The 11,617-nt window shown below is 43.3% G+C and overlaps 1 protein-coding gene across 1 annotated transcript; it reads right to left on the bottom strand.

Moving 5' to 3' along the window:
* Positions 1 to 408: 408 nt before the first annotated feature.
* Positions 409 to 10,833, bottom strand: e2f7 (E2F transcription factor 7). Its single transcript, XM_033614428.2, has 13 exons — positions 10,627 to 10,833; positions 9,983 to 10,098; positions 9,222 to 9,530; positions 8,450 to 8,609; positions 7,856 to 8,095; positions 7,044 to 7,208; positions 6,812 to 6,955; positions 6,417 to 6,593; positions 6,223 to 6,304; positions 5,053 to 5,368; positions 4,263 to 4,416; positions 2,960 to 3,354; positions 409 to 2,133 (listed from the first exon to the last, which is right to left on the bottom strand). Exons 2-13 carry the CDS (start codon positions 10,079 to 10,081, stop codon positions 1,978 to 1,980), a joined length of 2,397 nt encoding a protein of 798 aa, XP_033470319.2. The 5' UTR covers positions 10,082 to 10,098; positions 10,627 to 10,833; the 3' UTR covers positions 409 to 1,977.
* Between the last annotated feature and the right edge of the window lie 784 nt (positions 10,834 to 11,617).

The following is an 11,617-nucleotide window of genomic DNA, read 5'->3' as shown; positions in this document are numbered from 1 at the left end:
CATTTTTGTAATAATGCAGATTGTCAGTCCCATTAATGTTTAATGTGTACAATACTGCACTGAGTTTGCGGCAAACAGGAATTGTGTTACAGATGAAGAGTGTCAACCGACCATATTAGCATGGCTTGCTTCCATCTGCTGGGCCATTCTGAATTGGACTCTGAATTATTGGTGGCATCTGTAAATTTGTAAATTGGCAAACTGAAGCCATCTGTAATTCTGTCAACATTTGGATTGCTATTTTAGGGTTTTTCTTCCATTGTAGAGTAAAACTACAGAGCACAATTAATTCAGAACAGGGAGGCTATCTTATCGTCCAAAATCAAGGTTCGTTAACATTTGATGAAAAAATATCTGAAAATACAGCAACAAATTCCCCAGTTTAAAACACACACAGAACAAAGCTGGTCAGCGGCATACATTTTTAATTAAAGTTTGTGAAAGTCATACAGACGAGAACCAGTTTGGCTCATAACTACAGAGACAGCAGAGCTACAGTGAAGGAACAGCTCCAGGTTTTGTGAAAATTAGATCAGAGGACACGACTACTAAAACTAGCAGTGCAATAATCAATATTTCAAACACAGTCAAGCAGCATTTAACATTCTGCATGTGAAGGTATGAATGACACTATGAATACAATGTACAAAAATAATTACTGACATAAAACTGTACAATAACGAAGACACATCCACTGCTCAGTCAGAGTGGATGAGTTGTGCACCCTTTGGTGTGACATAGCTAAGCTCTCCTAAATGATTCCCATGCAAAGCATGTTGTCTGGAGGCAAGTTAGTGGGCTCGTGACTAGAGGACTGTTGATACAAGTCTCTAGACAACCTGAGAAAATCTGCACTAAGGCAACAACTCTCTTCTCTTGGCAACGTGCCTTTTAAGTAAGGCACTTAACCCCCAACTGCACCAGCCAAAAGCAGGTTGTGGTCATACTGGGAGACTCCCTGGTTAAATTAAGGATAGAAAATATCTTTACAGTACTCTGATATCTCTTCAAAATCAATTTCTAGTAAAGTCACAAGTATTCAAGTACCTGAAAATCACATTGTCCTTCAGTCAGTCAGGAACAAAGCTACAGGGTTGGTGTTTAACCATTAAGCACTATGGTTGCAGCTACTGAGTGAAAACAAACACAGCACCAGTAACATTAGTCTTCCTGATGAGTAAATAAATGCACCTGCCCTGCAACAAGAAGTCCAAGAACTGTTCCTTGAGATTCTTGGCTGGCTGTAAACATTGAAGGCGTTAGTGATTTTCTCCTCACAGTAATTTCTGAAATGAGCCAAGAGAGGATTGTCCACTACTGTCCATGTAAACTGGTGATCAGCAGCTAATAGATTTCCTATTACACCTTGGTGATGAAACAAAACCTGAAGGGGCCAACAAATGACAATCAGTTGAAAATTAGACAGACATTCTGTCACGTACTTAGTGCTCACAATGGTAATGTTCAATTACAGTCCCTGTAATCAACATATATTAGCTAAAATATAAATAGCAATTGGGCTTTAATACACAAGTGATGGGGAATTAGGCAGCATGGTCACACTGGGAGGGAAAATTAAGGCTGAAATAAAAAAAATACAGCAGCGGCCAACTCCCACCACAGGAGGGCACTGTAACATTGGCAATACAGCTTCATTCATTCACTCTGAAAACTGGTGTCCTATAATTAAACCAGGAGGCACATTTCAACTGTTAATGTCACGAACAAACAATGGAAACCACAATTTGTTAAAAACGTACAGTCATTAGCAATCTTTACATTGCTGCCTTGTGTTTTGGGGAAGTTAATTTAAGTTTCAACAAACTAAAATTTGTGTTCTTAGGTTTTTCAGGAAACCCTTAATTTAATAATTAATAAAACAAAGCACCAATAGTTTGAAACCACATTTTTCACTTCAAGGATCAACACCTGAGTGTTAAAACAGCATGTTGACGCCTATTCCGTCCCCTCACACGTCTAACTGGTTGGTGGGTGGCCGACGTCCAGTCTCCTCTGTGCAGAGCCTCTTTTTCGGGCAGCGGGCGCAGCGCTGACTACACTTCCCAGCGTGCCTGGGGTCTGGAAGAAAGCCTTTGAGGCAGATGGTGTGGTTTCCTTTGGAGTATGTGGGGTCTGTGAAGGCAGAGGGTGATGTCAGATGGGAGAACATTTACAACACAACCTGCTCCAGGTAGTTACATTAATGTCACGTACTGTGGGGTTTCTTTGGAGATGCGTTCAAAGACTCTCAGGTGTGACATAACTGTCAATGTCATAGCTCTTTACAGATGACTTGTTAAAGGTCCAACTGCTGACTACCAAATCTCAAAACTTGGAGCGTCTCTCGTCAAATGACAACTCGGCCCCTGCTCACAACTCTATCACCAGACTACGATAAAAATACTGTAAATTAATGGAAAAGATAAGAAATGGTAATTCTGATGAACTCAAGAAAATACAAAGTCTCTGCAGGGTTTAAAAGAGAAAATATTCTGGTAACTAACACCTGGATGTTTCATGAAAGCACCACTCTGCCTGTATTCAAAGTGAACGTGGGGGGAACGAGAGGACATCCCTGATTTATGCCTCATTACAACACGGCCATTGACCCATCACATTGTTTCTAATGCTGCATTAATTAGCCATCCATCCAGCGCCTCAGCAGGTCATCTAAAGCGACTGTTTGAGAAGAGCATTGCAGGCAAGAACATTAATCCCTGTTCAACAACTTGGAGATTAATCATCTTGAACTGCTAAATGAGTAACTGTCTAAACGAGTAAATGAGGGGAAACCTTCGCAAAACAGATGCAGCACTCATGTCAAGCTGCGTCATGGCATTTTGCAAGTGCCTGGTACCAGAAAGGTCATGTATCATTATGACGGCAAATGATGTCGGAGTTAATGCGTTTTCAGAGCAGCGATGTGTGTACGTGTGAGGAGAGCTACAATAGTCCTTACCAGTGGTTCTTGTGTGTTGATGGTGACAGTGTGACGTGGTCCTGAGGGAGAATGTGGAGTGCCCGTCGCTGACCCGTACAGCCCGTTCTGTTCTGGAGTGGACGGCGATGGAACTGGGGACCTGCTCATCTCTGATGTGGCAGCTGCCAGGCCGTATGGTGCCGCCCCCACCATGAAGTGAGCAGGTGACATCACAGCAGGCAGGCTGAAGCTCAGTTTGTTATGGGCGTCGGAGCCTTGCTGCTGTAAACCGCTGGCCACCAGGGGGTAGTGGGAGAGGGCTGCAGAGGGCACCAGGACGTAGGGCAGCGCCAAGGTGGGAACACTGCTGGGAGGAAGTGCTAGACTGGCTGGTGGCTGGCCGGCAGAGAGGAGGAAGTTGAAGCTATTCAGACCTGTAGATCAGGAAAACACACATTTAACTGTATTGTAACCATACTTTATTTAACTTTATTTTAACAGTAATTCATTTAATTTGTTTTAACAGTACTTTATTTAACTTTATTGTAACTAGTTTATTTAGTAGTTGAGTATTTTAGTAGTCCACAGTTGTTTAGTGTTGATTTCAAAATATCTATACATATTGCGTATCGTGATATCCCCTAAAAATATTATTATTAGACATATCGCACAGCCCTAAATCCAACAAATAAAAAAAGGGACGGTTTTTAGTTAACGAAATTATATCTATTTTACTCTTATCTTGTGCTTACAAAGGTTTTAAGGGGTAAAAATTATGAATTGGGTACTGTTTTTTTTTTTTTTTTTTTTTAAAGTAATTTCCCCAAAGGTTACTCATACTAATATTGTTTACACTCTCTAAGTAAACTTCGGTCCCTCTGGGATTTTCCTGCCTGTAGGAACCTACTGGCACAAACAGCCTCCCCTTCGTCAGTTTTAATAATGTGATTCTCCCACAAGACTTCCAACACTTATTTGCTTCTTGAAGCTTCCTAAAGCTCCAAATTAACTCACCCCTGTTCTGAAGAGTCAATCTGTGCTCAAACAACTGTTTTGTTTTACTAATGTTTTAAATACTTCTTAAGACAGAAATCAGTTAGTTTAGATACGTGTTTGTTTTTTTTAAACTTACAATCTTGATAAGCTAAATATGGGAATGGGAAGAACCAGGTATCACTACATCATTACTATACATCAGAGGTGTTGATTTAATAAACCCAGAAACTTGCACCATTATCAGTTTTCTTAACATCAATGTAATGTTTCTACATACTGCATATGGTTATAGCAACAGATTATTCTTGATCAAGTGTAGAGAGTTTTGACAAAGTTGTGTATGTACCTGCGTTGTTGGGTACGTAGAGGTAGTGTGATGGTTGGGTGGCCTCGCTGCTGCTGGCACCTTGACTCTCATCGGGCACCTGATGATTTGGGGAAATCCCGCTGTTATGCGTTTGTGAACACTCTGCTGCTTCCCTTTGAGGTTCAGCTCTCATCTGGAGGGAAAATAAACGTGAAATAAATTAACCTGGACCAGCTGATGGACATTTATAATAGAGGAACCACCCTATTTTTACTGTATCCATGTAACCCCGATGCATGGCACTATCCCTTGTCTACAGTCCACCTTGAATGAACAGTTTATATTATAACGTGTAACAACTTAAAGCTCAGCAACTAAAATCACGACACTGATCAACGCCCTCACCTTCTAATAACATTTTTAACTTCTGCAGTCATTTTCTTGAAGCAAAGGTGCAGTGCTTTAAGTCTCTTCTCTTAATCTACCTTCTAAAAGATAATCTAATCATAAAAAATAGGACTTTTCCAATTACTGGAATCGTGTGGCCTTGTTAACGACTAGGGTTTCCAATTATCAAATATCCCATACATTACTAATATATATAGTCTTTAATTACACCAGGCAGGAGTTATCCTAGTCAGTGAGTGTAGTATTTCATATTTTCAATTTAACGGTCTGCTCTCCAGAAATACTAACAGGATCTTGTGACTGTGGGTGCAAAACACAGAAAAGAAGACTTTATATAACTGCAGTCAACCAAAATAATTAAACTGGTCTCAGTAAAGTAAAAATTTCAACATACAAGTAAACGCATCAAACAGCACCTCACCTTTTCACATTCCTCTAACCCAAATGTTCCCTTCTTCTTCACCACCGCCCCCTCCTCTTCCCTTTCTTCCCTCCTTCTTTTCCTCCCCTCCTCAGACTCCAACCGAGGCGATCTCTGACCCTCAGGCATCTGCTCGGGCTTGTCTGGCGCCCTGTACAGCATGACCACCGAGGGCTGGGACAGACTGGGCAGGTAGGCCAAGCAGTGGGGAGAGGAGGAAGGTGCAAAGAGGTGCTCTGGGTGGAGGGAAGGTGCCAGCAGGGTGGGATGAGCGGAGGACGGAGCTAATGGGCTGCTGCTGTTGGTGGGACGGTTACTATGGGGGAAACAAAGAATTAAAACATGATTATTCATCAGAATTAAAGCTTCAATTCTTAGCTTGAGCCTGGCTTGAGCCTGACTGGGCCTGCAGGCTCTAGTCCCCTCCTAACTGGCCACCTCCCAGCTATGAACCTCCAGCTCTTATCCTGTGGGCTACCACTGCCTCTGGTGCATTCTTACCCAGCTTCATGTCTAAAATATTCCTTTTCAACACACACTTCTGAGCCCTATTATCTCCCTCCCTCTGAAAACACTTAACAGCCACAGTCTTGGGGCAGCTGTGGTTTGGCCACAAGCAAGCCAACCATAGAAATAACATGAACTACTGTGTACCGTTTCTATGGAGCCAATGCATACACGCACAGGAGACAAAAATTATTCATATCCATAGCTTGCATGTAACCTAAAGCTACAAACACACCAGCCAATGCAAACACTGGCAGTGATTGTGAAATATTATGTATGGAAGAGTGAGATTAAAAACCCCTTCAGTGAATGGGGAGCCTTTGCATCTTATAACTAGGTCACTGTAAATAGCTTCTAATGCCTAATGTGACAGTACAAACTCACTTTATTCATTTAGATGTAATAGTGTAGCTTCAGTCTGAACCGTTTATAATATAATGACTTCATCTTCCAACAGCTATAGGACCATTTGCCCTTGTTAAAGGCAGCTGATGTGGATTCTCTCCAGTAATACTGATAGACTGGCAAAGGTTAGCAAAAAGAGCAACTATGTGCGGTAAATAGTTTGGCAGTAAATCGGTGGTAGATGACTGTAGATGAATCTAGACCAAGAGAATGCAGGGGTGATACAGAGTATCGGAGTGTGTGTTAGTATTAACTCACTCAGTGCTGTCTCCAAACTGCAGTCGACACACTGCATTGTTGCTTGTCTTTCTGGAGTAATCCACGGGCTGGTTTGGCAGACCTGCAGTGTGAGGAGAAAACCATTCATCCCACAAGAATAAGAAAATCTTCTGATGTCATTAATTATTCCATTTTGACTGACTAAACAATGGCATGGACAAAAAATGTCTTACCCGTAATGTCTCGTCGTGGACTGCAGGGTGCAGAGTTGACCAGCCGCTGTACAGCCGCAGAGGTTGGTGTGATGTTGAAAGAGGCATGCCGTGCCATCTTGGCTCTTCTGAGGTCCTGGCCTGGCTGTGTGGCCTCAGGCAGAGCGGCAGCCGCCAGATTCACAGTATGTTCTACAGCTGAGGATGGGGAGATGGATAATGGCTGAGTTAGCATGACAGCGGTAACAAAAAAGCAGTTATCAATGAATCTAACACCTTACAGATGACACTGATGCATCTTAAAGGGATAGGTCTGATTTTTTTATTTGTATGAGGTACTTATCCATAGTCGGTGTACTAAAAAAAATTGGAACTATTCCTTTAATCACTGTCAAAAGCTTGTCTTTAATTCTTACCAGCACTTCCAGAGTTTTTAAATTCAACGGGGCCAAGCCACTTGAAGGCCGGCTTCCTGCCTCTCTCCTCACGCACATGGACCTTCTTTATGAGGCCCAGGCTGGTCAGCACATTCGCGATGTCGTACAGTCGCCGCACCTTAGCTGAAGATACAGGGCTGAGGTTTAGTTTTGATTACACAAAAGAAACAGCAACTTGTACTGCAGGACATATTGTTTAACGCCTTCTTACTTTTGTATTTGCTGTGACTTGACGAGTCCTGACTCTCCTCGATGAGGATCTTTGCCGCTGCGTCCAGAGTCACCGTCTGCGTTTTGGACACCAGGAACAGCATGACAAACTTCTGGCTCATGATGCGCAGAGATTTGTCTTTCCTGTTGCCAGTCGCCCAGGACTCTACATAATAAAAGATAAGACGACCTTATTAATCAGCAGGGTCGTTGCAGCAGCAAGGAATAATGACCTGATCATAACGCATGAGATTAAATGTGCAGCGGATGCCTTAATAACACCATTTCTGCTGTAGGTGTTTGTTGTTGTGCTGCTCAGCTGCGATGACAGCTATTATGTATTATTATTACTGAGGTCATCACATCCAACCAGCCACAACAAATCCAGCAGACATGAACCACTCAATGGGCATCATGTACCTTTGTTAACTACCTCTTTGCCACGAGCACTATTATTATCCAGACTCAACACACACACCCTCTTAATGAGAAGCTGTGTGCATGTGTGTGCACATGTATGAGGAGTCACTATGGAAACCAGGCTTGTATTCATTCCTGTGGGTTTGAAGGGACTGATCGTTTAGCTGTCGAGATGATTTGGTGGAAGGTGCTCCTTACATTTTTAGATGTGCGGCATTAAACAGATGGTTCATACTGTAAGTGCAACAATAAACTGCAGCTCATTTTATCACCACCATTAAAGTATGCAAAGGGTTCTAGGAGAAGGGGATGAGGAAATTCAAGCTGGTGGAAAAGGTAGAAGATGGTTTCTTTCTTGTTTTCCACTCTACATTTAGTCTCTCAGTTCATTACCGTTGCCAGCGTCCCCTTCCGCTCCGTCGTCCTCGCGCCCCGGTCCAGCCTCCCTCTCCTCAGTGGCCAGATCCACCTGCAGGTGGTAGCCCTGCTGCCGACCCCTCCTCTGCAGCTCCTCCAGCATGGCTTCCAGCCGCAGACGACCATACCAGGTGTAGCTGTTCTTGGCAATCCGACCCACGATCATTAGAGACTCCAGCACGTTGACGATGTCGTAGATCCGCCTCCGCTCCACTCCTGAAAAATTGAGTACAAGAGCACAGAAATGACCCACTCGTTCTTGGATAATATATGCTCACATCTGAGTAAATACACACCAAATGGTCAGTGTTGTGATTAAAACGAATGAAAGTTATAAAACTAGAGAGCCTTGCAGCTCAGCAACCCTCCATTAAATGCAGTGCAAAATACTCTTCATATGAAAAACAAGTATCCATAGCAACTGTGCCTAAATACAAAGGCAATAACATAAAAACTTTATAATGCTCATTAAACGGACATTAGCTGCTGCCATTATCATCTCCCTCCCACGAGGTGTTTACAACAACAGCACAGGCAGTGGCTGGGACAAGTCCAAACTCTCTTTCTCACCAAGATTGGTCGCCACCTCATCCAGAGAGATCCAGATGGGGCTGTGTGGCGGTGGGTAGTCAGGGTAGAGGGCCAGGAACTTCTGGCACAGCAGACCCAGGCTCTTCTGCTTCCTGCTTGGCTTTTTGTCCGTGTCATCCTCTTCCTCCACAGCTTCAAACTGGACAGACAGACAAACGCATACAGAGACAGATGATTAACACTCCTCTGTCTTGTGCTTTACCACTAATTAAGAGAATCTGACATCATGTAGCATACACATTAACACACATCTCAATTCAGAGCCATTATTTGCTTTTACACTAATGTCTACAAGGGCACATGTTTTGGAAAAGAATTAAATCCTGCAATCCTGATAAGGCTGGAAAAACCTTCATGTCGGATTTAAGAAATAATCGTATCACAAAAGCTCAGCGACTTCAGGCTCCCGGCTGCCACTTTATATACAATATGACTTTATCTATTAGGCAAAACTGAGTGTTTGTATTTGTGCTTTTGAAAGCTCACAATCTTGAGAGCTCAGCTGCTTATGTGAATAAAGGTGAGGCAAATGTGTTTACTCCATGAACATTTAAGACTTGAAATTTTGGGTTCCTCTGAGGGCATTTCTTTAAACTATCAAACAAGAACTGCAATCTGGCGGATTTTCCCCCAGCTGACAAAGAATAATTTTCGACAAGAACAAAACTTATTAAATGCCTTTTTGGCTGTTGTAGAAACTGTATTTTTTAATGACATAGTTTTAGTTTAGTTTAGCTCCCATTTCATGTACCTGACATGAGTCCTCCACCTCTGTATCCTCCACCACAGTATCTGGACTCGCTGGCTTGTCCTTCTCATTCTCTATGGGTCTAAACAGCACCTTCTTCATCTCTCTGTCCCGGATGTCTGGGCTCGCGGCACTGATGAGCATCTTCAGATTGGCCGTGGGCGTCCAGGGTTCGGCCAGGGCTGTGTGTTTGATGGGGGTGATGTGGGCCAGGTCAGGGGTGGCACCTTTTCTGGTCATTAGCAAAACGGGAAAGGTGGAATCGGCAGATTTGGCTGGTGTGGATCTTCTCCAATCTGTGCAGATGTTTTCCTGAGATGGAGACAATTGTGTTTAGAGTTTCAAACATTTGCTTATACTGGGTGAATGCCCACCTGCTGCTGTATAAACTCAAATCTCCATCCAGGAGTTTTATTTTGGAATAGTATCTCGGTCAAATGTTGACACTTGGCTAATGAATCTGAGTGCTGCTTCTTTGAATAAGAAATCAAGTACTTTCAAGCTAATCACTGACTTGTAGACACTTCAAGATGCGTTTTTTTCTCTATTCCACTACTTTCCAACTTAGCCTAGCCGTTTTAAATCCAAGAGCCACCCAGGCCACAGCTCTAATAACCTTATCTGACTGCTAAGATGCCACCGCATTACTCCAGACATCTGTCTCTGATCAGCCTGATTCTGCAGCTCACCCTCAGCTGCATCATAATCAAACCTGCCACTCTGCTGAGACCCCACCCAAGAGATCAAGGCCACCTTAGCCTTACCTTGTGTTCACTTTGGCCCCCATCCTCCTCCTCCTGCTCCACCCTGAGACTTTTCCTGGGACTTGTGAGGTCTTTCAGTGCTAGACATTCAACTTCCATCTGGGAAAACTGCAGTCCTAAAAGTTAAAGTCAGAAACAGATTATCTGACTGGTATCTAAGTGGGGGGAATGTTTAGGTTAAGGGAAAATCAGCATGTACAGAAAACTTAAGACGAGTGGTCAGCTGAATTTGGCGCAAATAACATCAGCTAACTAGCTCTTAGCAAGCTAACGGCTATAACCTAGCTATCAGCCCCATCAATTAAGTTTGGTTATTGCTAATATGACCAACTAAACTGCAGCTAATGTAGCAAGTTTGGAGCTGGATGTTTTATTACATGACGTTCATTAATTACGTTAACTCAATGTAGCATTAGATGTAGCCATGACAGTCTCCACTTAATAAAGGGCCAATTCACTCAAATTAGTCCCTACATTTAGGTGTGGCAAAGCCTTTCAAAGGGAGTGACTATATAACTGACTTATTTATAGTCACGAAGGCTAATTTAGCTTTAATTAGCTACTTAGCTAACATTACTAGCTCAGCTGACGGGCATACCATAACTATAGAAGGAAACCGCTGGAGGGAAAACGTCATTTCTTACCTTCCTCCACTCCTGAATGAATGAGCTATTCCAATGTGGCTCTGTGTCCGGCTTTAGAGGCTTGTCAGTGCGCAGTTTCTTCAGACTAACATAGCAGCTAATTTCCCTCTTCAAAATAAGCGGGCAGTCCTCCTCTGCACGTCCCTCCAGTCCTCTGAGACTCCTGTCCGAGTAGCGCAAAACTCTACACTGTCCCGAGAGGACTTCAGCATCACCCGCTCAAGCTTGTTTTCTGGCGCTCTCAGGCATCTGGCTGACTCCAGCCAATCAGTGCCCGGGTGAACGGGTGCGTCACTCAACCTCCAGCCAGTCAGCGTTGTCGTGCTCGGGTGCGCGCCTCAGCTTCTACCAATGGGCGTGGATGTTGGCCACGCCTCCCAGAGTTGTGTTGGCGGGGCAACCGGCGCGCTCTGTCCAAGCCTGAGGGAGGGTAAAACAAAGAGAGGTCTCACTCCGCAGCTATTTTCTCAAGCAGTGGCGGGGAAAGTTGTCATACACACTTGTAGGTGGTTTATTTCTAACAACTCGCATAAACAAAGAAGACCCTAATACTAAAAGCTAAGATTTACTCGAGAGAACAATTTAAGCTTTGTAGAAGTCTATCAGGAAGAAATGGAGCTTGATGCAATTTTGTCTTTAAAAGAACTTTACTCAACACCTTTCCAGTACAATTTGAAAATCAATAGATGTAAAATCAACGTGCAGCATTTTGCTTTCTGGGGAGATACAGAAAGGCAAAGCCAGTGGTGTAGAGCAGTGGTTCCCAACTGGTGTGTCCCGGTCCAAAAGTGGGTGGTGGATCGAATATGAATGGACGCAAGTGATTTGTAAACGTGTCAAGTTTGTGAAAAACACACTTTATTTCATTAGTACAGTTAATTTACAGCACAGAAATTGTATTCTAAAGAGCTGCTTTCTGATGTAAAGTGGATGGATAACCACTTGACCGAGACGGTAAACTAGTTCCGACGACATGGCCAAATGCAGGTCT

Source organism: Epinephelus lanceolatus, chromosome 23, assembly GCF_041903045.1.
Source record: "Epinephelus lanceolatus isolate andai-2023 chromosome 23, ASM4190304v1, whole genome shotgun sequence".
NCBI lineage: Eukaryota > Metazoa > Chordata > Actinopteri > Perciformes > Serranidae > Epinephelus > Epinephelus lanceolatus.
Note: the sequence above shows the minus strand (reverse complement) of the source record. Positions and strands in the feature narration are given on the sequence as shown.